The sequence below is a fragment of the Alnus glutinosa genome, chromosome 2, assembly GCF_958979055.1.
Source record: "Alnus glutinosa chromosome 2, dhAlnGlut1.1, whole genome shotgun sequence".
Classification (NCBI taxonomy): Eukaryota; Viridiplantae; Streptophyta; class Magnoliopsida; order Fagales; family Betulaceae; genus Alnus; species Alnus glutinosa.
Window position 1 is genome coordinate 37,612,946 of NC_084887.1, and position 23,565 is coordinate 37,636,510.

At 36.2% G+C, this 23,565-nt stretch overlaps 3 protein-coding genes across 3 annotated transcripts; 1 reads left to right on the forward strand and 2 right to left on the reverse strand.

Annotated features, from left to right (window-relative positions):
* Positions 1 to 1,984: 1,984 nt before the first annotated feature.
* On the reverse strand, positions 1,985 to 9,517 carry LOC133859969 (AUGMIN subunit 6). Its single transcript, XM_062295568.1, has 13 exons — positions 9,219 to 9,517; positions 9,025 to 9,081; positions 8,846 to 8,940; positions 8,149 to 8,299; positions 7,444 to 7,569; positions 7,199 to 7,355; positions 6,365 to 6,425; positions 5,962 to 6,280; positions 5,081 to 5,206; positions 4,323 to 4,484; positions 3,940 to 4,192; positions 3,302 to 3,778; positions 1,985 to 2,666 (listed from the first exon to the last, which is right to left on the reverse strand). Exons 1-13 carry the CDS (start codon positions 9,432 to 9,434, stop codon positions 2,626 to 2,628), a joined length of 2,241 nt encoding a protein of 746 aa, XP_062151552.1. The 5' UTR covers positions 9,435 to 9,517; the 3' UTR covers positions 1,985 to 2,625.
* Positions 9,518 to 13,515: 3,998 nt separating this feature from the next.
* Positions 13,516 to 15,382, reverse strand: LOC133859970 (pentatricopeptide repeat-containing protein At2g13420, mitochondrial-like). The gene is made up of 2 exons (XM_062295569.1): positions 15,278 to 15,382; positions 13,516 to 15,133 (listed from the first exon to the last, which is right to left on the reverse strand). Exon 2 carries the CDS (start codon positions 15,115 to 15,117, stop codon positions 13,603 to 13,605), a length of 1,515 nt encoding a protein of 504 aa, XP_062151553.1. The 5' UTR covers positions 15,118 to 15,133; positions 15,278 to 15,382; the 3' UTR covers positions 13,516 to 13,602.
* Positions 15,383 to 17,030: 1,648 nt separating this feature from the next.
* Positions 17,031 to 21,637, forward strand: LOC133859971 (plant UBX domain-containing protein 1). Its single transcript, XM_062295570.1, has 8 exons — positions 17,031 to 17,230; positions 18,545 to 18,641; positions 18,811 to 18,879; positions 19,348 to 19,415; positions 19,659 to 19,788; positions 19,924 to 20,028; positions 21,089 to 21,313; positions 21,415 to 21,637. The coding sequence occupies exons 1-7, from the start codon at positions 17,147 to 17,149 to the stop codon at positions 21,295 to 21,297; spliced, it is 762 nt and encodes a 253-aa protein (XP_062151554.1). The 5' UTR covers positions 17,031 to 17,146; the 3' UTR covers positions 21,298 to 21,313; positions 21,415 to 21,637.
* The last annotated feature ends 1,928 nt before the right edge of the window (positions 21,638 to 23,565 follow it).

Below are 23,565 nucleotides of genomic sequence, written 5' to 3' on the forward strand. Positions count from 1 at the left end.
TTCTCAAATAAAACCAGTCTCAGGGGAGAGAAGAATCTTGTGGGAATATTTGTAATATATTAATACCTCAACGGATTTTCTTTCCAGCTTGACATCATAATTTAGAGGCTAAGATTACTGAGTCATCGGGAAGAAATATCAGTGTAAGCTAGTGATGTATGTAACATCATGACAAGGATATGAGGTGGAAAAGAAAAGAAAAAAAAAAGTAACAAGGCATGAGGTTGATTTTTGTTGTTTAGATGCCAAGATTACTTATGGTCGTTGGATATGATGTGGGGGCATACTGTCGTAACAATAACGCAGAGGTTAAAAATTACATTTTTATTTTATTATATTAACTTAATGGTACTAATTAATCATTCCATCTATCATTATTAAAATAATAATAATATTTAATGACTAATTAACTCAACAAGATAAGATGGTAATTTTAACATACAAATTTTAGAGGAAAGTTTTTAGAGAGAGGATGGAATTACTAGGCTACATGACCCTTAATAAAAAATATCATTTTAAATTATTCTTCCCATCAATAAATATAACTTAATTTAATACTTTATTAGAATAAACTACCAACTACCTTTAATTTATGTTTAATCAAACCACACTAAATAGCATGTAGCATATGGGTCATACTTTAATTTATTAGAAAATGTCTTGCACAATATATATTCACTCTCGAAGAAGAAGGAATAAACAAATATACAAATTTTCATCCTAAATTGTTAGAATATAGAAAAGAAAAGGTGATGAGAAAGAAAAACATAATCAATTAAATTTGATTTGGGTTTTATAACATACTTTCACGTCACACAAAGTTAAGAGCAATAAAAATCTCCATCAATTATATTTAATCTTACGTTTTAATAAGATACCCATTGAAAAGTCTACTTACAAAAAGACAACACACAAATAATACAAAATGTAATATCATTATATAAGTTAATTAGATCAAAACAAATAACCTCAGTGTCAAAGCCGAGTCAGGAATGCGACTATGATTTTACAGAGCCTTATGCTTTGTAATGCAAGAACTTTATGCTCGTGATATTTGATAAGTAAAATATTCAGATCTTTCGTTAAAAAAAAGAAAGTCGAAAATGTCAAAGACCTCCATTATCAAATTGGACCGAAATTCATTACAATTGCTTATTTTGATTGCATTTCAATCTTCAGGCAATTGATAGGTTTCACATGCCCCTCAAAGTGGGACAGGTTGCAATTTGAGCAGACGACGATTGTAGCCAATCCCTATCTAGGACTAGGAGAATTCAGAGTTCTTATGACGGGGGCTTGAACCTTGGAAATTTGGAATCATCATTCCAAGCCAAAAATAGTGGAAAGAAATTACTGTGCGCCAATTAAACCTTTCAAGTTGTTGGGATGATCACATCATGACCATTGAGCACTCATCTAAAACAGGATTTGCTGATCGATATGCTTGTTTAACAATTCAAAGGGCCATGGGCAAATGAAAGTCAATGTCTCTTATCCAATTATTATGGTCAATTCCAATTTCCAACACTCCTTATACGCTAAAGCAGAAGAGAGTCAAATTAGAGAGGTATTTTTACACCAATACATTCAACTATTCGGCATTCAACTGAAGGTCGATGAGTTAGCATCTCACAATGAAAAATGCTACACATATTCTCAAGTTCTCATTTGACAGTAAAAATCACCGTTAGATGGTACATATACTTTCATTTGTTATTTCATCCAATAGTAATTTTGATTGTCACATCAAGGAGTTAGCAATTGAGAGTGTGTAATTGTGTAGCACTCCTCTCTCACAATTGTTTTTCCGATTACAGGGAACACGCAATTGCATGGGATCCCGATCCCGTAGATACACAAAGTAATGAGACTACTCATTTAAAATAAAACAAGTAAACCCTAAAAAAGTCAAGCATGTCAACATCCCTAGAGAGGTTGAGAATTAATATTCAGTAGAATTAAGATGACTCAATATAAGTTAAACTAAACAATGGAAACATAACCCTTTACTCAACAATATCAATAAAATTAATCCAACTGTTACAGAGTAATTTCTCATTCCTGATGTATCCACAAAATACATTATCAAATTCGTGTGATACACATCTGTCAAACACAGAATAATCAGTCGATCAACAATCAATTTTGACAGTTAAAACAAGAATCTAACTGAATGCAGTATTGCTGCCAGACACCCATTAGGCTGAAAACCAAGCTTCACCTGCTGCTTCTAAGCAAGGGATGCAACATTTCTCTTCTCGGGTAACATTTATGAATAAACTGTCAAGGAAAGTTTCCGACTACATTGGTTGACTCTGAATTTTGTCCTCTAAGACCCAGGTCAGCATTCCAACATGTTACAACCATCTCAAGTTCCAGGCATGTGCCAAGCATGTAAATAAGTGCTGCAATTGGCTCATAGTTCCCTCCGAACAATAGGATAAAGAAATGTGCAGGATAAGCGGCAAAATATACAGAACACGAAGGAAGAGTAATATCCTACAAACACCGCGTCATACAGAGAAGAGGAGAGAATACGCGCACTGAGGAATGAAAACAAAACCGCCACAGCAACCAAACTATCTGGACTGAGAACATGAGAGTAAGGTTGCCCGAACATCTATTTCAATGCTCCATCAAGGCCGTTTCAGTTTCTGACAGTGGAGCTGCAAGAAAATTGAACAGAGTTTCAGAATAATACAACCTCCCAACGGGGACAATAGTAAGGACAAGGTAAGTTCTCGATAAAGTTAGGCAGTGGTACAGAACAAGAATGCTGCATATATTAATCATGTATTTGTTGTAGAAGGGCAAAGAAATGCAATACAAGCTTCTTTTTTGTGGTGGTGGATGGGGGGGGGGGGGGGGGGAGGGGTCCCCAGTAAAAAGACAAAAATCTTGAACACAAGTTCTTAGATTTCTATAAAACGCCCTTCTTGTCAGCCTTGCTAAGATGCATAAGGTTGAAGCTGACATATTATGAGGGTCCTGACTCCCAACTAATATCCCAACGTTAAATTAAATCTTAAATAATTGACTATCTAAATTGTCCTAGAAATCCAGAATATTATATATAAATATATAATATGATGTAACAGAATACCATATAAAATCTCTCATCCCATATAAGTTCATATTAACCGAACATTTTGGGTTTGAGGCTCTTACCATATCACAGTACAATACACATACATTACATGGTAAAGTAAAGCATTCAATAATAAGAATGAGATCATCTAATGACCATAAATCAACTCATAAATGTCTACAACTGGAATAGTTTGTGGTCAAACCAACGTACCAAGTAAGTCTTCGTAAGAATCTGTTAATAGTGATGTATCCATTAGGAAAGGAGGTGAGAAGACCTGCTCCTGAGATTCCTCAAAGTCATAAAACGACCTTTGTGCATCAGAAGCTGCACAATTTGAGTCGCTAACTGAGAGAGACCCATTTACACTGCCAAACCCATGAAGTGAATCCAAATCATTTAACATGTCTGGAAATTCATCATACTTGCTCCTCATACTACCATCAGGAGCATGATTCTCACGCAAGGAATTGTCTACTCGGGATACAAACAACCTTTTACTCCTAAAAGAAGAAACTTTGTTTTCTGGGCCCAGATGAGAAAACCCGGTTGTTGAAAGAGGTACAAAGAAGTGCTCGGAGCTTTCATCGGAATGACTTTCTCGTAATGATTCTGAATTGCAGGATTTCATCGACAAAGCAGCTTCTCTTACAGATCTCTTCAAGTTCTGAACATAAGAATTATCACTATCTGCAAAAACATCGATATTTAGAATCAAAACCTCCAATAAGTTTAAAGCTGTTAGTATACCAATGTCTGTTTCTAATTGATAAACAGAATGCCTTTATAAAATCCAACAAGCTTGTATTTGCAGATGGGCATGAAGTGAGGAGCAGGGCAGATGCAGCAACCTTGTGGTATATTTTCAACTTGATTAATTGCGAGAGGCTGGTCGAGAGATTTCCTTTCAGAAAAGTTCTCTATTTGATTTGTTTGAGAAGCTGAAGTGTTTCGTTTCTGCATATTTCCACCTTTCCCAGAAGAATTTGGTGTCACGCTAAACAACTGTGGGAGCTTTAAAGCAGGAGGACTGGCTGAGACCTTGTCAAGCAGAATGGTAGACATTTTCGTAGTCACCTCAGCAACATCATCACTGCCACTTTCCTAAATATTTCCACAAGACCAAAAAAAAAAAAAAAAAGGATCAGTTCTGTACACTGATTAGTCAAGGTTGGACGTATTAAAGTAGGTATAGAGCTTTCTGTGATATATGTCACTCCACTCGAAGAATTACCAATGTCCTTCCACTGCTCTGAGCCTGAAGAGGTGAGGTTGATTGACCACGATGTCTGGTCATGGAAGGCAGAGTGGAGGATATACTCTGAACTTTCTCTGTACACTCTGATATTGACTTTTGTATAGCTGGAGCAACTTCCCTCAGTTGGTTATTGAGCACCTGCACATGAGAAGTACTCGAGTTGGAAGAGTTTTCAACAAGGCATCCTGTAAGTACGCAAGCATACTGATCTTCAATCACTCACGCAAGTTTTTTTCTTTTCTTTCATTGATGTGTTTTAGATACAATCCTGAATAGTAACAAAATTTCAGGAAACATGCGTATATCCCCATCTCACAGTTGTCTTTCTTTCATAATTCTGTACCATTATGCTAGTTCACCATCAAAAAACTAATTGCATTATAAAAGTTCACTTTCTCCTATTATGCTTTTACTGCCAACATCAGTAATCAGTAAATAAGAACATAAAAAAGTAATATGTATCAAATATCAATGACAGAAGGGCAGTTCCAAATGAATAAGAACCCAAGATGGTGAGGAGGCAAAAAGATGTTGCCAGCCATCTCAAATTTACAATGAAAAAACAACTTGCCATATAATACAAGTCTCTTCAGATCTTCACCTCTACTAAGAAGTTCCACAAATCATTGTAAGAAAACATTGTTCATCAGACAAAATCAGGTTGAAGGAAGAAAACTGAGGTCATCATACACATTAAGAAAGAATAGCACGGAGAACATGTGCATGTGCATTACCTGAAAACTAGCTAAGTGTTGCTGATGCTCAGCAAGAGTTGTAGCTAACGACTCTGCATGGCCACTTGTACCACCATCCAGTGCACTCCGTAAAATTTCTGGACCTTCTCCATTATTAGCTTTCGCCTACAGAACAAACATTAAAAATGACAATGTTTCACCAAGTAAGAGGCAAATCAACAAACCATTTCATATCCAACAACAGTAATATAACTGTATTAATGGGATGGAGTTCTCCATTCATCCTAAAAGAAAAGAAAAAAAAACAAAAACAAAAACAAAACAAAAAAAACAAATGTGTTTTAGGTACCAAAAGCATACTATATGAACAGACCGATTTGCTAAGTATGGCACACCACAGAAAGGAATACTCCCAAGTGTTTGAACTTTAGATAAGAAGCATTTTTGCTCCATTCTGGAGAAACTGGTAACCTATGTTTATCAAAAACAAAATCCAGTAAGACAACCTCACTCACCATTAATGAAGTTTCTATTAAAAGTAAAGCTCCAAGAGGTAACAAATATGATGATACCATCCAAGCATGCAGACTAACAATATGGGTATGCGCATTTTTCAAAAGGAAATTAGCAGAAGACTTTTGCAGAGCATATGCCAAGAGCATTTTCCAACATAAACAAGAAAGTGAAAGTATACATACGGAGACAGGCATGAGTGGGATAAAAACCTTTGACATAAAAAACAGAGATAAAAACTGGAAAACAGTAAGAAACTCAAAGTTTCAAGGACAACCATGGGGATGTTAATTTCAATATAGTTCCAGGACTGGATATTTGAATCACTAAATTACTACCGTCTCAACAGCTGGTTACCAATAAACACACCATTGCAACAAAAAGCTTGAACAAAGAAAAGAGCATACCAAATGAAGTGACTGCTTATGAATACGCTGTAAAGCATGTGTCCAACGCCTGATGATTTCAGCTACATCAACAGTGGGCTGTATTCTTCCGCTTCTGTCATCCACTCGAGAAAGTGTTTCATCACTTACTTGCGAATGGGATGAATCTAAATTCTTCATCTTTTCCCTATTTACATTGACATATGATCCATCACTCTGGTCTTTGTCATTCATATGTTTTGAAGGTAGGTCACCAGGCTCGACGGACAAGACATCTGAATAAGGAACCTGAGAACTTTGATCCATAGCCGCAAGCAAAGCTGATCCAGAGATGCGGTACCTGAAAAAGGAGATTTAAGCATGAGTGGGTGAGTTTGGAAAATGGCATCTACAAAACTCAGAATGATGTTGGATGCAAAATTACCTGTGCTCACGGTGTGCTATCAAGTCCTCAATAGGGCCTGAAGCAAGAACTTCATGTTGGCCTGTACATGAATGTGATAAGCTTTAAGATCATAACAGTATAATACAAGAAAGAATGAAAGAAAAATAAAGGCCAGAACAAAAAGGAAAAAGGAAAATTAAGAAAAAATCTAAAAAATCCCAGCTCTTCTTTTTCATTCAGAAACCCAAAAAGAAAAAAATAAGATTGTTTTCCAAGATGCATGTCAGCCAATAGGGAAGACACTTCAAGCATCTTTCAGTTTTCCCTGGTAGTTATAGCAAAAGAAGTCACTGTTTTAATCAACCTCACAAAGCCCCTAAATAAATAGGATCCTAAACCATAGTTACAACCAAAGCTAACAAAAATAATAACCTTAAACAGAGACTAAAATAACTGAGTGAAGAGATTGAAGCCTTATGACCAAGGCCACTTCTTAGCCTAGGATCTGCAGCTCAACTCACACACCAACAGGCTTAAACATACTGCCTCATTCATAATACCGATGTATTATTGTAGTTTGCACTCAGATGTGCAAAGAAACTGATATGAGACCAAAGATTTAAAGAAAAGGACAAGAACAAAATTTTCTGCGTGGCATACTCTCCTCAACATGAAATGCCTCTGACCACTGTGATAGAAAGAAGGGAACACAATTCGTGGAAGGCATACAATTTTGAAGATAAAATATCATCCCTCCAAACATTGTAACTAAACGATATGGTTTAACAACCTCAAGGAATCAAGGACACTAAAATGAAATAATTCAAGTTTTGTAAGAAAATCATAAAAGAACCACAATGCTCCTGTACTCACTTTTGCGAGCTAATATAGACTCCCACAAGCGAGTAGCCTTTGAAACTAAATGGGAATTCTGACTCGAACTAGATACAAGGTCATCCCAGAGTTCCCCTTCCAACTTCACTTTATTCCTTAGGTCATGCAGTTTTTCCAGCTCTTGCTGCAAATAAGCCTAAGTCCAAGTTTCCCAAGAAAAAGCATAAGTTTCTGGTTATTAAACAAAAGCCCATCCCAAAAATGTGAATAAGTTTCCAGCATACCTCTTCAGCACAAAGACCTCGAAACTCTGCAGTCATTTCATGAGCCAAATTTGACCACATAGCCTGTCGTTGTACTGCAGTTTCTGCATTCTTAAGAAATCTCCTCCGTTCGAGTGCTATTCTCGCCTGTTCAAGACATGAGGCTCAGATCACTGCTACTGAATGTAAAGTGGATTTCAAAACTGATGCTAACACGAAAATCAAATGAAAACATAAACAACACAAGGAGAGAAAGCAAGGCAAGTCAAAATACACAGCAAAATGCTTTTCTTGAACACGGTCGCAAACATTATTAGCAATGTGCTATAGCATTAAAAATTACAAGAACACCAAGCAGTCAATACAGAATATATAAAAACTAGTTCACGGCACACAGAAATGCTATGCGCTGAAACTATAATATTTGGTTGTATGTCCCTTTATATCAAAAGAAGATAAAATTCAATAAAGGCCTATCGAATCAGAACAAAGAAAATAAGTTCTCTAAAAGAAAGAAGAGGGGAAACTAGAGAACTCCTAATGTCTCTCATTTTCAATCATGTCAATACCTCATTTTGACAAAATTACCACATGAATACAGCCATAATCATGAACTTCAGCAATTCAGAGATTACCAACACCTTCTATCAATGACTTCAAATAGTTCATATTTTGATATTATTATTCATCGGTGAAAATGAAAAATATTAAAACAGTACTGCCTACCTTTGTTACAGGAAGTAGTGTAGCTGCGTGTGAAAAGGCTACATCTGTCAAAGGTGCAGGCAGCGGATTAGAAGCTACATCAGCTGCAAAAGTCCGTCTATGAACCTCTCGCAAAGCATGCAAAGAAAGTTGCCACAAGAGTTCAACAAATCTGCAGTCAACAAACAAGGCTTAAGATCTACTTCAGTTACGTCCCGGACTACCGTCATAAAAAAAAAAAAACACAAATTCACACAGTTTGCACATATAATGAATTATGAAAAAAAAAATACTTAACAATGTTTTAGTACAAACTAAAAAGTGGTAAATCCAATATGACCAATTGGGTTATTCAGGAGTCAAAAGAAATTCCTCATACAGCTCCAATTCTTAAATGATTATCTTCCATAGTTCTCATACATTAGTTTGCCTATCGTTTCTCACTTTAATACCCTAAACCTATAACATAGTTTCCATTCGGACCACAGAAACCAAAACTTCAACTCAACTGGGCCTAAAACACACCCATTAGGCTCACTCAAGATCCTTAAAACATCAAATAGAACTAACCAATAGATTTTCTTAATCCATTTGCATCCACTTTCCTCAGTTTTCCCACCAACCAAACGCGAATTATACTGAGTCCATATAACTTCAAAGCAGAAATGCACATGAAAAACAATCCAAAAAACAAAAACAAAAAACATCACCAACTAACCTCGGTCCACAACACGTAGCGAGTGACGAAACCCTCGAATTGCTCCTCGGAAGCGCCCCTTGCGATTCGAGCTCGCTAATAATCCCTTGCACAACCTAACGCAACCATGCTCAAATTCCACCCAAAAAGTTCAAAAAAAATCCGAAAAAACAATGAAATCGTCGATTTTCTTCTTCTACCTTACGGAAATCCCTCGATTGCGCCGAGTCGAAGATTGGCCACACCTTGTCGAAATCCTGGAACGATCCCAAACTAATCAGAGAAACCAAAACCATAAAACCACAAAGCAGATCGAAATCAAAGTAACCTATACATACACATACATATACGTATAGTATACATGTATGTAGAGGTGTGAGGGGGAGAACGGTACTTTGGCGGACTGAATTGGGCCACGGAGAGATGAGAGAATGAAGTAGAGGAGCTGCTCGCCGAGCTTCGGATTCGAGTGGCGAAAGAGTCCGACCCGAGGGACGCCGTTGGCGCCTCCGACTCCGATCACCGCCGGATCCAGCCCTAACAGCAAGCAGTTGGTGTACATTGCACTCTCTAACTCTATCTCTCTCTCTTTCTCTCTGTCCATCGTCATCACCAAACCCCCCTTCTCTCTCTCTCTCTCCCCCCTCTCTCTCGCTCACTCGCTCTATAGGTTTCGTCTCAGTGTTCTGGTTGGTTTTTTGAATTATTTTTAAAATTTTCTTTTGTTTCGAGTTTTTGCGAAACGAAGGTCCTTGGGGAAGTGGGTAATTGTGAAGATGGGCTGCGATTTGAATAGACAGGGGTGGGTTTTTTAATTTTAGGTACGTTTGAGGACGATGTGTGAATTTTTGTTTTTGGGGGATCCTTGGGCTTTGCTTGTTTTCTTATGATGTGGAGGGGCCCACGTTTGGAAACCGATTCGGGAATTTGAAATGGCGGAGGGTGAGAGGTGGGCCACAGCTAACGTGCGCCGGAGGAACTGTTGCCGGCCAGCTTGATTCGTCTGGTGGCTTTTGTGAATTTTTTTTTTTATTTTTTATTTTCTAAATTGAGTTAGAGAATTATCTTTTAATTTAATCTATTCAATGAATATGTGTCCTAACAACATACGCTTTTTTCTCTATTTTAAAAAAAGATGTCACAATGGTGAGATTGTGACACATCATTTGAGAACAAGTTTTAAAATTTTTTTTTGAAAAGTCTAGCATTTCTCTTTACATAAATTTAGCAGTTCAAGAGAATGGAATATGGAGCTCACCCTTCTTCAAGATAGCATGGGTATTGAGCTCACTTGCCCTAAACAGGTAAGTTCAAGCAAGTGAACCCCACTGCTTCTCTTTTTTAAGCTGTCGAAATTTTTATAAAATTTATACAACCTAATTTAAAAGGATCATAATTGTAACGACTCAAGAAAAAACGCTAGTCATATTTACGCTTTCTTTTCAAAATGACTAGTCAATTTGAAGTTTATTATAATCACTTATAAAGCTTAGTTTTGCCTAGTAAGTACGAGATGTAGGACTTAGCACTCATAAGCATTTATTGTAAACTACTCACACTTTATGTGGGTTACTTATCTTCTCAATCTGAAACCGGAGTGTTACAAACCCTCCCCCTCATGTTATATGGTGCTCCAGTACCACATGGTCGGCGTTACTATATGACTCTGATACAATTTATAACGACAAAAAAAAAAAAAAGCGCTAGCGACATCTGTATTATCACTCCAAAAGAACTAATCAATTTAGAGTCTTCATGTAATCACTTATAAAGTTTAATTTCACATAATAACTACGCAATGTAAAACTTAGCATACATGAGTATCTTTATAAATCACACACTATATATGTGCTACTCATCTCTTCCCGGCATAGAACTGAGATATTGCAATTATAAAGATAAATCATATTAAGATAATTGCATATTTATTCTCTAAATGGCTATGATTGTACTATAATAATTTAAATATCTCGTGATTATGTTTAGATTCATGTTTTATGCGTACACTTAGTCTTAAGATTAGTTTAATTATTTTGATATCAAGTAAGTTCAAGATACATGACATCATTTATGCTGTAAAATAAAAGTCTTTTTACATATCCACCAGTGATATGAAAATACGATGCTTCCAACGCCAGTTTAGAAGGTTGTTTTTGTTGCTTACGTTGGGTGCCAACCAACTATCTTAAATCTTAAAAAGATATATAGCTTCAAAGTAAATAGAACTACACTTGGGACGAGGATGTGATTGGGGTTAGTCACGCTGTACGTTGCACAGCTGTTTTGTTTTTTTGGAAGTACTTTTGGTCATTGTGATTTGGCGAGTTAATACTATATTTCTAAACAAAATTGTGAAAAATATTTTCGTTTAGGAGTATATTTTCAAAAAATGAAAAGTAACATAAAAAAAAAAAAAAAAAAAAAAAGCATTTTTAAAAAAACATTATTTTAAATGTTAAACTGCAATTTTACTAAACACTTTTGTATTTTTTTTTTTATATTTTCAAATTATAATTTTTTTAAAAATAACTCCCAAACAATACATTAATTATTTAAAATAAATAAATAAATAAATCACATGTTTTAAAAGTATTACTTTCTAAATCACACGTTTTAGAAACCGAAAAAATATAATCCCGAGAGGAAGTGGTAGCCACTAGCCATTGAGTTTATCTCGCCATTTGATTGCTTCATCCAGCATAATGATGCGCAAAGCTGGTCAGCTAATTCTACGTGGCCTTTGCATATTAAAAGAAATGGCCTTCATTATGTCTTCCATATTTTAATTGTTCTTTTATTTTCTACTTTAACTATCAATTTGGTATGCGAGGGTTGAATGGCCTTTTTTTTTTTTTTTTTTTTACAGTGGCTTTTGAATGCATTCATGTGCAATATTTTTGTTCTTTTTTATTTGGGTTCTATTGTAAGGCATTTTTATTTCATTAGATGACCAACTTTTTTTTATAAAAACGTAATTAATTAAATTGATGCGCACTTAGCCCTTATCTTTTTTTCTTTTTTGATTCACACTTAACCCTTATCGATGACGACTTATTTGCACTCAAACCTCCTATGAACTAACACTTCATTTGCACTGAGGCATTTTTGTCGTTTCAGGTAATGGAGGGACTCTTTTGTATGCATTCATGTGCAATGTTTTTGTGCCTTTCTCTTTCTTTTTCTTTTCCCCCCTCTTGTAAGGCATTTTAATTTCATTATATGACCAACTTGTTAAATCGTGTAATGAATTAAATTTATTATTTTTGTTACTTTAAATACGTGACATCGACACAATAATTTGTTGCGATATTACAACAAATAATACTCAATTCAATCATTGTCTTACTAATTGAAAATAGTATAATCCCACGTATAAAATGATTATAATTTTTACTGTAACTTTTTACAAATTCATGTGACGGTCTACATTTTATAAAAATGAATATCATGTAAACTGTTACGTTAGTTTGTAAACATAGTAAATATCATATAAATTGTCATAACAAATAACATTTTAATAGCTAACGTGATAAATATCAGGTTGGTTTGTAAGAAACTTTTGATAAAGACTATAATACCCTTTTTGTAAAATACCCTTAGCAACACGCAAGGGGATAGATATCTTGCATTTGGGGGCATGCTTTCCTTTTCATCTGAAATTCCTCCCCCATTTCATTGGGGTGACGTGGCATTACCCCTTTTTTCTTCTGTCCTCTCATGGTTTATTTCTTTTTTTTTTACTCCTGGGCTTCTATCCTCTTCTCATCACCATCAAACTCCATTGCTTTTGAATATCAATTATTCAAAAAAAGAAAAGAAAAAAAGAATATCAATTATTCATATATTAATGACTTGAATGTTGGTTAAATTAAAGGCTTGGACCCTTGGTGGTATTTATCTTTCCTTTCTACCATCATGGTTGGTGATCAAGCGTGTCCATTTGAGACACGTGTAACTTACTCGGAGATTGGCTAGTCACAAAATGTTTTTAATTCAATGATCAGTTATTTAATTTGTTTTTTTTAAGTGGTACATGACAAATAAAAAAAACAAAAACAAAAAGAAGCGGTTAAATCCAAAACAATGAAAGAGTTTTTATTAAAATACATTTTTTGATTAAAAAGTGACTGAATTAGTATTTATAACTCCCATGCCAATTTTTTTCCCCCCCATATTTTGTAGAAACTACGTACAGCAAAACTCCTAACAATGTAAAGAACTTGAAAATGCTTCTAAATAACATCAAATATAGAGGGACAGGAGACATAAGCGCCTAAACTAATATTCTAATCCAGCGAAACGAGAGTCGAACATCGAAACACACTAAAGAAGTTCTTGGTAACCAAAATCTTCAGAACTCGATAACACAGTGAACAAAATGCCTCAAGTGGAGATAAGCTAGGCATGAATAGGACTAAACTAGCAATGTGAGAACCCTTGGTGAAAAATCCTTGTTGATGAGCAAAAAATGAAGCAATGAGAAACACATAATCCTATGTCAATATTGCTTTAGTCGTGGCAATTTACTTGGGCATGACCACAGACTCCATAGTAGCCTCCTACTCACTAAGGCAAAATTATATAGCTGCTATTTTAACGTTCTTTTTGTTTATTATTTATTTATTTTTGGCAATCTTACAATCGCAATTCATATATATTTAGAAGATAAATGACTTATTATTCAACAAGCAGAGACTAAACCAACTTTCAAATAATAGAAAAAGTCAAAAAGGTTAGGATTACATAAATACTTTTCATATTTGCAGAGCAATAACGTATCATCTCCTATATGGCTTCAAATGATAATTCTGGAACTCTGAAGCAAATGTTATCGACTCTTCATCAAGTTTCTTCTTTAATCTTCTCCAAGTTCTCAGCATATCAGATTGTATTAGGCCCCTGTAAAGCGTCTCAAAAGTTACCTTCTGTGGGAGAAAGCCCCTCTCTATCATCTCCACAAAAAACTGGCACGCCTCTCTCCACTTTTGTTTCTCACATAACCCATGAATCAACATTGTATATGAATCCAAATCTGGTCCTTCCCCACACTCTCTCATATCATCCCATAACTCCTTCACAATCTCCATACGATTCAACTTCAAAAACATCCCCACCAATATATTATACGTGTGAATACTAGGCATACACAAACACTCCCCCTTCATTTTCCTATACAACTTTAAAGCACTATCCACATCTTTTCTTCCCCTATACTCCTTAAAGAAACAATTATAAGTTGCGGCACATAGACTAACCCCAGTCCTCACCATCTCCTCAAGCAACTTCTCTGCATCCTCAAGCCTCCCACATGAACAAAGGCACTTAACCACCGAAGTATATGTTGCCACACTCGGGGAGATCCCTTTCTCCCTCATCAACCTCAACTTATCAAGCGACAACTCAGGCTTATGTGCTCTGCTATACACATGGAGCACGATCGAAAAACTAGTTACATCCGGCTCAATCCCTCTCTCCCTCATTTCATCGAACACCTTCTCCACGTTCCTTATCGTCCTCTCGAACCTACCCTCCGGATGCAAACTCGCCCTCCTACAAATCCCATTCAACAAAACATTATACGTAACCACATTCGGCTCAATCCCTCTCCCCACCATGTCGTTCAAAAACTTCTCCGCCATGTCAATCCTACCAATCTTGCACCACCCATATATCAAAATGGTATACATTTTCGTATCCGGCAAAAACCCATGTTTCTTTTTGTTAAAAACCTCGGTTGCAACCTTAACAAACCCATACTTGCAAAGGGTGTCCAACAGATAACAAAAATCATCATTGTTTGTCTTGATTTGACTAAAACCTTCAATGTCATCGAAAGCACGAATGGCTTGGCGTGTAAGACCAGCGGTGATTAGTCTACGGATCAAGATCAAGAACGTGGCGGGTGTGGGGAAGAGGTTGCGTTGGTCCATTTCGATAATGAGCTGCCAAGCGAGATCGAACTGGCGGACTTTGGCAACGAGGTCGATGAGGATGTGGTAGGAGGTGGGGGTGAGAGGAGAGGAAGGGAGGGACTTGGAGTAGTTGAAAAGGGCGAGGGCGATTTTGGAAGAGTGTTTGAGGCGGAGGAGGGTTTGGTGGAGGAGGTGAGGGGTGAGAGTGACGCCGTGGAGCTGGAGAGAGGCCTCCATGGCGTGGAAGGGGTTGTGGTGGTGGAGGAGGATCTTCGAGATGGACTCGGCCTCGTTTGAGGGCTCAAGAGTGGGGAGGTTGAGAGAAGAGAAGGGGCGGATTCGGAGGGAAAGGAAGCGAGTTTGGATTATCCTTAACGCCATTGATGGCTTCTCTCAGCTGGCAAAAAATAGGAATCAGGTATTTTGGATAAAAATTGCTGAAAGAGGAACGTCAATTCGACGACTAACGAAAACCATAAGTCCTGTTTGCTTCGCAGGAAAAGAAAATAAAAATTAGAAGCCGAAAAGGAATGGTGCTCACCTCAGTCTCTGTCACTGTGTCGTAGACTCGTAGAGGTCGACGAGTCGCTCGGTACCGAAGCAAAGCGTGCAATTGGCTTTTGGGGGTTTTGAACGAATTTTTAAGTGGTTGTTTGTACCTTTCGAATTTTTTAAGTTAATTACTGGTATTAAAGTACAATCATTTGTGGGAGAACCGCAGTAATTGCAGAAAATAGATTGGAGAAAAGGTCGTAGGTTTTAGTGAGTCTACTCGCTTTATGGGCCTCAACTTTGGGACAAAATTAAAGGGTCCACTGATCCATAATTTGTTGGGCGATTGTTAGGTTTATTGTTTTCATTATCTCCTAATATGTTTTGAGCTATAGACTTTTTGTTTCTTCCTAAATAAATTTAGTGGAATTGAATCTTCTCCTTGTCCTTCAAAGACTATGTTTTTTTTTTTTTTTTTTTTTTTAATTATTATTATTTTTATATTCAATTTTTTTAAGCAATAAGGCATTGGAAGTGACACTGGCGTGTCACTGGTGATAGCTGACAGGACTTTCTTATTTCTCCATCTATTGTTGAAACTGGATTTGTGTCTATCCGCCAGAGTCAGCACAACATGCTTCCCTCTATGGTGTTTGCTGGCCTCCTTCGGTTCTGCCACCTCAAGCCACAGCCTCGTCGAACTTCAGTGCTCTGCGCATAGCCAGCACGCGCTAGGGATTTTCTCCTTGGGCAACCGTGTGTGTGGGCCACGCTCCATCTTCTAGGTCGTAACTGGTGGTTCCCAACGGTCGCCAGCTGTAGTGGTGTTCCTAAGGACAACATGTGGTCTGCAAGCGCCATCTCCGATGACAGCAGTCTCTCCGGACGCTAGATCTGTGATATGGTGCTTTCTATTATGGTTTTCGGTGTTGTAGTGTAGTTTTTGCTAGTCTGTATGTTAAATTTTCAAATATTATTAGATTTTTAATGGCTTGATAGCTAGATCAGTCATCTATCATTTGTTATGGCATTTTATTGTTAAATAGAAGCTCATATGTTTATTCCTGTAATATTTGGTATTTGTAGGCAGCACCTAAGTAAAAAAAAATTTATGTTTTAGTGTGTAGGGAGTTTGGTACCTTTATTCACTGTATTTGTCTTTGGGCATTTGACATATCAATGAAGATCGGTTTTCTTGTTAAAAAAAAATAAATAAAAATTGGGAACTTACTTAATTCAAAAAAAAAATTAAAATTGTTAAGATTTTGCTGCCCAGCAAAATCACTAAAATTTACAAGGAAAATTATATTATCCCATAAAAAATATATAAACTCTAAATCAAATAATAATATATGATAAAATAAAATAAAATAATAATTAGAACAATAACAAGTAAGAAAATGAGTGTTATATGAATTGTCACATCATTTTATAAGCGTAATAAGTACCATATAAACTAACATATGATATGCAATATTTTAATAATTGACATAATAACTGTGACATAAATTGTCACTTCAATTATAGTAAAAACTATAATGAAAAGTCTTTAAGGGGTAACTCAATCGGTTAGGGACCAAGCCACATGAAGCGGAGGTCACTAGTTCGAATCTTTCATCCCCTATTGTGTGAACATAAAAAAAAAAAAAAAAAAAAAAAAAAAAAAAAAAACCTATAATGAAAGGCCTTCTAATCTCACAATGAGCACTATAAGAAGAGCCCAAATTGGATTTGCAGGCCCATGTCAACGCAATCTTAGAAAAGGCCGGCCTACAAATGCGGTTACGCACGTGCAAGCGAAGACTTGTACGGGGAGGAAAGGAATTCCCACTTCCCAGACAGAAAGGGAGAAGTCCCGGTGGATAAAAAATTCAGGACTAGGAACGCAGACATAAGATTCGCTGTCCTTTGTTCTCTGATGGTTGTAGAAGCCCCTGCTCCACTACCTTTGAAAAGAATAAGGCTCACCAACATTGATCCTATGGAGGTTGAAGCTGCTAAGGTTATTTTTCTTCCTAAACTTCACCTTTTTATGGTATTTGTATATGCAATGTTTTGTTGATCTTGATTCATCAAAAAAAAAAAAAAAAGTTTTGTTGATCTTTATCTACTTTCTGGTTCAAGTCTTTCTTTTTGATAATGGGTCGCTCTGGGTTTTGTCTAAGGCGGTCTAATTGTGCTTTAATTGTTGAATATTGGAAGATTTACTCGTGGGTTTGGTGCCGATATTGTTGCTCTTTCAATTTGGCGCGGTTTTGTTTATGCCTTTTAGATTTCGGGAAAGTTTGAAGCGATAAACAGATATTGCCGCATGCCCGGGTTTTGATATCAACCTTGATTTTAGAACACAATTGAGTGGCAGAAGAACATAGGAATTTACGGTGGAAAGCTTTGGATAGATAATAGTTGACAAGATTGAAAATATTCCAAATTTAGTTTATGGACAATAAGCTTTGTAATGTATAGAATATGAAAAGCTCGCACCTTCTTAGCATATAAAGTTTATAATGTATGATATTGGTACTACTGTGAGCTTTTGATCAAGAATTGGTTTCTTGAAGTTGCCTTGTTAATTTTAGTGATTTTGCTGGGCATACTCTTTTATGTAATTCATCTTTTGTTTTTGTGCTCTCAAGTCATCAAGTTGCATCAATGTTCTTCAATTAATCTATGTGATCTTATTTGTCAAATGAAAATGCATAAACCTGAATTAACTAGTGGCTTTGGTCTTGTACCATTGATTCTTTTCTAGCTCTTTAGTAGTTTGAATTGGCCAGTAGAACTAACGTTTGCCAAATTTAGTTTGTCTCGACGTGCATTTTTCCCCTAATTCATGGTTTTAAGTCTTATTGAACCGTTGAAGAAAGTTGTTTGATTGCCTTTTCATTGGAAAGAAGCTGAATACTTGTAGAAGGCGGTTTGTGACAAAACATGAATGTTGTGGGGGCTTCATATAAGAAGTTATGGACTTATATTGGGATGGTGGGTGAGGTCTCGGGTTCAATTCTCGGGGAGTATATGAGGTTATGGACATATATCCCAATTAAGCTACTTGCTCTAGTAACCGAACAGGTTCTCTGTCAATGACAACCCTTTTGACCTTAATGTTTGATGTATTCTTGTTATTCTTAATCTAGTTAGTATCCACTCTTCCTAGGCTCAAATGACAATTTGTCCACTTTCCTGGACGACCACGTTTGGTGAAATTTTCAAATTACACTCTCAGACTGAGACTGTTTCAATTTCAATGTCACATGGCTTATGGTATGCTCTCCTGGTGTTACATTATGTTGAATTTCTTTTTCAATGGTATCAGGCCAAGTTTGCAGCTATTAAAGAAAAATTTGGGCGAGAAATCCGTGTATTTCAAACACCAGCACTTTCCCCATCCTCAAATGAAGTGTCCAATAGTGGTATGCAGCATTTCAACTCTTATATCTTCTTCCTTATGCCAAAATATTCACTTAGTCTCATAAGTTACCTATCAGGCCAGTTATATTTTAGAACACCTGCAAAAGAAATTTTTTCTCAATGTCATAATGATGATCTCTTTTATTCTTTTTCTCGGATGTTGTATGGCAGAGGAGACAGATGACTTCTATGAGTTCACGGCCGAGGATTATTATCGAATTTTAGCGGCTAAAAAGGAAGGTAATATTGATGATGGCCCTATTTTATGAGTGGTAATATGAAAGGATGAGGCTGTTCTTTTACTAACCGTTTTGAAAAACTTGTTGCAGATCTGGGTAGGACTAAATGTAATTCCTATTGATAAAATTTATTTTATTGCTGGTCACATAAATGGGTTTATTGTTGTTTTGCTTGAAGTTACAAATTTTGGTAGATTAGATTATAACCCATATCCCGTGGTGTGCTATGAATATAAGCAAGGAATGGGAGACCTCTTCTACTTTCTTATTTCTTGGGAGTTTTTCCCACATATACATAGTTTTTTGTTGTTTATGTTTCCTGAGAATGGATATAAAAGTTGAACGATTGGAGAAGTTCAAAGAACCCTATTGGGCATTTAACACATGGTTATGCATATAAATACAAGTATGAATGTGTGTGAGATATGTTGGATACTTTTTCTAATGTGCAATGGAATATAATGAACAGATAAATTATTGAAGACACGAAAACTCCGAGATGCAGAAGTGACAGCTCGTAGGTCAAAAGCAACAAAGGTGCTCAATGGAACCTTTCTTCTTAAGACTTCTTTTTTCTTTTCTTTTCTTTTTCTTTTCTTTTCTTCTTCTTGTTATTCTTTCTTCTTTCTTCTTTTTTAATTTTTTTAATTTAATTTAATTTTTTGCATTTTTCTTTTATCATTCACTACTAATTATCAGAATTTTTATGATGCAATCCAAACTTTAGCTTGGTTCAGTAGAGACTTTAACCTTATCATTGAATTTTTCTTATGTATGTAGGCTGTGATTAGGGTTCGTTTTCCTGATCATCACACATTAGAGGTCACATTTCATCCATCAGAGACAATTCAGAGCTTGGTTGATCTTCTCATGAAAGTGGTTGCTCGACCAGAACTACCATTCTATATATGTATGCCTATCGATATCAAAATATTTATTTGTCTGTCTAAGATTGGATTTATTTTAAACAATTATCTGAAAGACAGATGTTAATAAGGGTTTCTGTAGCTAAAGCATTGAAGGGTAAACTTTGGTTGTGTTACAGATACTACTCCTCCGAAAAGGCAGATAAAAGACATGGCACAAGATTTTTACAGTGCTGGCTTTGTTCCTGGGGCAATTGTGTATTTTACATACGATCTACCAAAAGGTTAGTAATGATTTTTGATGCCATAATTCAATTGAAATATTTCTGCCTTGATGTTCATGTCTAGTTGTAACTTTTGCTTTACCATCTTTATATACCTATCATTGTCCTAATTAATTCAATCTTTTGCAATGATCACGCCTTTGTCCAATTTTAGGTTAGGCTGAGGATTTCAACATTTTATTCTTTTTGGTCCTTCAGGATTACTCTCTTCTCTTTGGGAGATTCATTGTGACTAATGTTACCTTGTTAATAGCATGCTTGACTTTCACCATGCCATTGATTTGTATCATAGAGCAACTCTTGCTTGACACGACACTTTTTAACTTCCTAGAGTCCACCGTGGAAATCACTGAATCCATAATTCATCTGCGTAGAAAGGACATTCTCCAGTGAAGTCTTTAAGAACATTGTCATCCAAAAGATGGTTTAGTTTTTGACCTGTCCTAGCCACTAAATGCTTGTTTACTAATCTAGCTGAAAATTTCAATTTTATGTTGACTATTGAGGTTGAGGATCTAGGGCTGGTTCTTTTCACAACTAGGCTGGGCAAAACCACCCGAGCCGACCTTACTGAGTTAACCCAAGTCGTCTGGTCCGCTCCCAGTGGCTCGGGGTAGGTAATGGTTTTATAAATTCCGACTGGGTTGGGTTGGAGTTCATTTTGCGAAAAAAAACTGAATACAAACCCGTCCCGACCCGATAATATAACAAAAAAAACATTATATATATATGGTATAATGTTAGTGCTTGCGAACTCCACTGCCTCCACTGCCTGAATCCATTCTTCGTCATAGATGTGGCACTTCTGAGGGTTGCTGAGCACGTGGAGGTCGTAAGATCTGGCCTAGCCCAACGAAGTTAAGACCCCTTGGCAAAGAAAGTGAACAAGTACTTTTAAGTTAAAAGTGAGGTGGCCGAATTCCAATTTTTTAATTCGTATCATTAACAAAGAACGCCATTGTCACCCCTCCCCTTATTATTCAATTGTTCTCGATTTGCTTTTAGCAATTATGATTTGGCAATAACTAATGCTGTATAATTCATGTCATGGCATCTTCAGGTGATGATTCTACATATGACAATTCAGGTCCCTTCCTTCAGGAAGAGATCTTATCTTTGAAAGGTTTGGAACTCATTGCAGAGCAGAGCCAGCAGGCAGAGCCTGTTCAACCCACACCAGAACCTGTAACAGCAGCACCCTCCCCCGTCGTCCAAGATCAAAAGCCTGCCGACAAGAAACCTGTTAAGCCCAAGTGGCTGAAACTGTGAAATGGCAACTATGGAAGTCAGCTCCTTGTTCCTTTTTGGACCATTTCTTCCATTTAACTGAGGTGATTTCTGTTCATCTCATTATGCTAATTCTGGGTTCTGGTTTGGTTACTGCAGGCAAAGCTTTAACATGCGACTTCAGTAATCTTAAGCATATTTACCGCCACCTTATGTTTGGTTAGGGTTGTTCGTACTTCTATGGTGTTGTGCGGATGTTGGTTATATGTAATTTATGCCTCAGTCCTTGAGAAAGTAACATGGTTGGATCTTTTGTTGTTTGTCTATATACTTTTAAATGGTGTCTTATGTCGTTTGTCAATTCTGGCAAACCCCTCCAGCACTCTTCTTCTTCAAACAACCCCCTCCCGCTGCTGCATTCAGATCATTCATTTCATGGTTTAAATTTTGTTTTGTTGCATTTTAGCGGTGTACGAGATGCTGGGTAACAAATAAATCATGTGACAATATATACATCAATCAGATCTGTGAAATCTAAATTTGAGCCAAGAAATGGAGATGTGTTCTGTTATTTCAACTGATAGACCAGTGGCTGCAAGTTTAGGCCCAATCTTTCTTGACTTATTCGCGCTATTGGGTTTCAATCACAGGGTCAGGGAAGATCGGGGAATAAAACAACTAGACCCACGTAATTAAATCACCACCAAAGACACTTATACCAACGGAAACAGATTCTGAACTGGTGAGGGGAGTATTCAGTCCTTGAAGAAATAAATACAAAATTATCATTTCACATTTTTTTTTGGACAATTTTAACCTTATTTTTACAAGGACTGGGCCAGTTTATTTGAATTGAAGAGGATTCAAATACTATACCAACATGCCTAATAACCATATCAATAATACCTCCCCAGTCCCCATCACCCCTTTTAAGGGCACGTTACATTTCATCTCCAACAAGAGAATTAACTACCACAATGGCAATAATAATGGCACCAACCAAAGACACCTTGGCCTACATATCCAATAAGTATCCCACATTTTTCAGGGCATATGGGCCTATTGGGGGGGGGGGGCCCTTCAACCAGTTTTAAGGATAAAGACATGGATTGTTTGGTGGAGTGGAGTGGAGTAATGGGATTGGTAATGTCATAATGAAGAAAAATAATTTAAAGAAAAAAGGAAAAAAGTGGACATTCTATTTTCATAAGTAATTTTGAGTTTGTTCTTTCAAAATTATTGTTCTTCTTCTCCTCTAAATTTTATTATTATTCGCATTCTAATGATTACAGCCATGTAAAAAAAATTATAAATTTAAAGTGAAGTTGCTTGCTAAATCATCTTTTGATAGCTTTGCTATCTCTACGACTACAAAGCTTATGGCGACACAAGGCCCTTTTTTTAAGTCATTGATAAACTTTTCTTGAATAAAACATAAATGAATGATTCTTTTCGTTTCAATTGCTCTTAAATTTCCTCCTAATTGGATATGTTCCTCTCGTCAAAATAAGACAATTTTTATTTTTATTTTTTTTAAAATTGATGTGACAGTTTACGTAATAATTTTCACATAAATCACTAAATAATTAATTTTATTTATCACAATATGTTGCTTAATATTATAATTAATTAACATTATAGCACGTGACACTCCTATAAACTGCCACATAAATTTATATCGTTAATAGTCCAATATTGCAGAAGAACAAAAAAAGGTTTATGACTTTGAAAAGTGAATGCGGCATGAACTAATAACTATTATCGGAATTGGAAAGAAATTGAACCAGTGAAGGTTTCTCCTTATTCCTTTTTTTTCAAAGTAAAAGGGGAAACAAGACAGGAAAACAGAGGAAACAATCGTGCAAAAATCCAAATTAAACCTACTAATAGGGAGGGTCTTTCCTACTGTCAAGGGAAATAAAAAGCCACACAAATTGACACTTCTTAATTTTTCGAGCTTATAGAAGAATTTGGAGGGCGGAGTTTTTCCTTTCAGCTAATGATTTTGTATGCACTTTGGTGTACATCAAAATATATGGAATCTACATGCATGAGTCTCATACCCAATATGTCTTGGTATACACAAAGTTGATGTGTAAACAACACATATTCTTGTTTTACTCTTATGAAGATGAAATTTAGAAAGAAACAACACAATTAGAAAACTCTACTCCTTTATGGTTATTTTTCATACTTGTTTTAGAGTCTCACTTTTTTTCCGCCCCAAAAAAAATAAAGGGGGAAGAAACGAACTAAGTTTTCTTTTAAATGGGGTCAAATGATTTTTTATTTTAATTCAGTCTATTATTA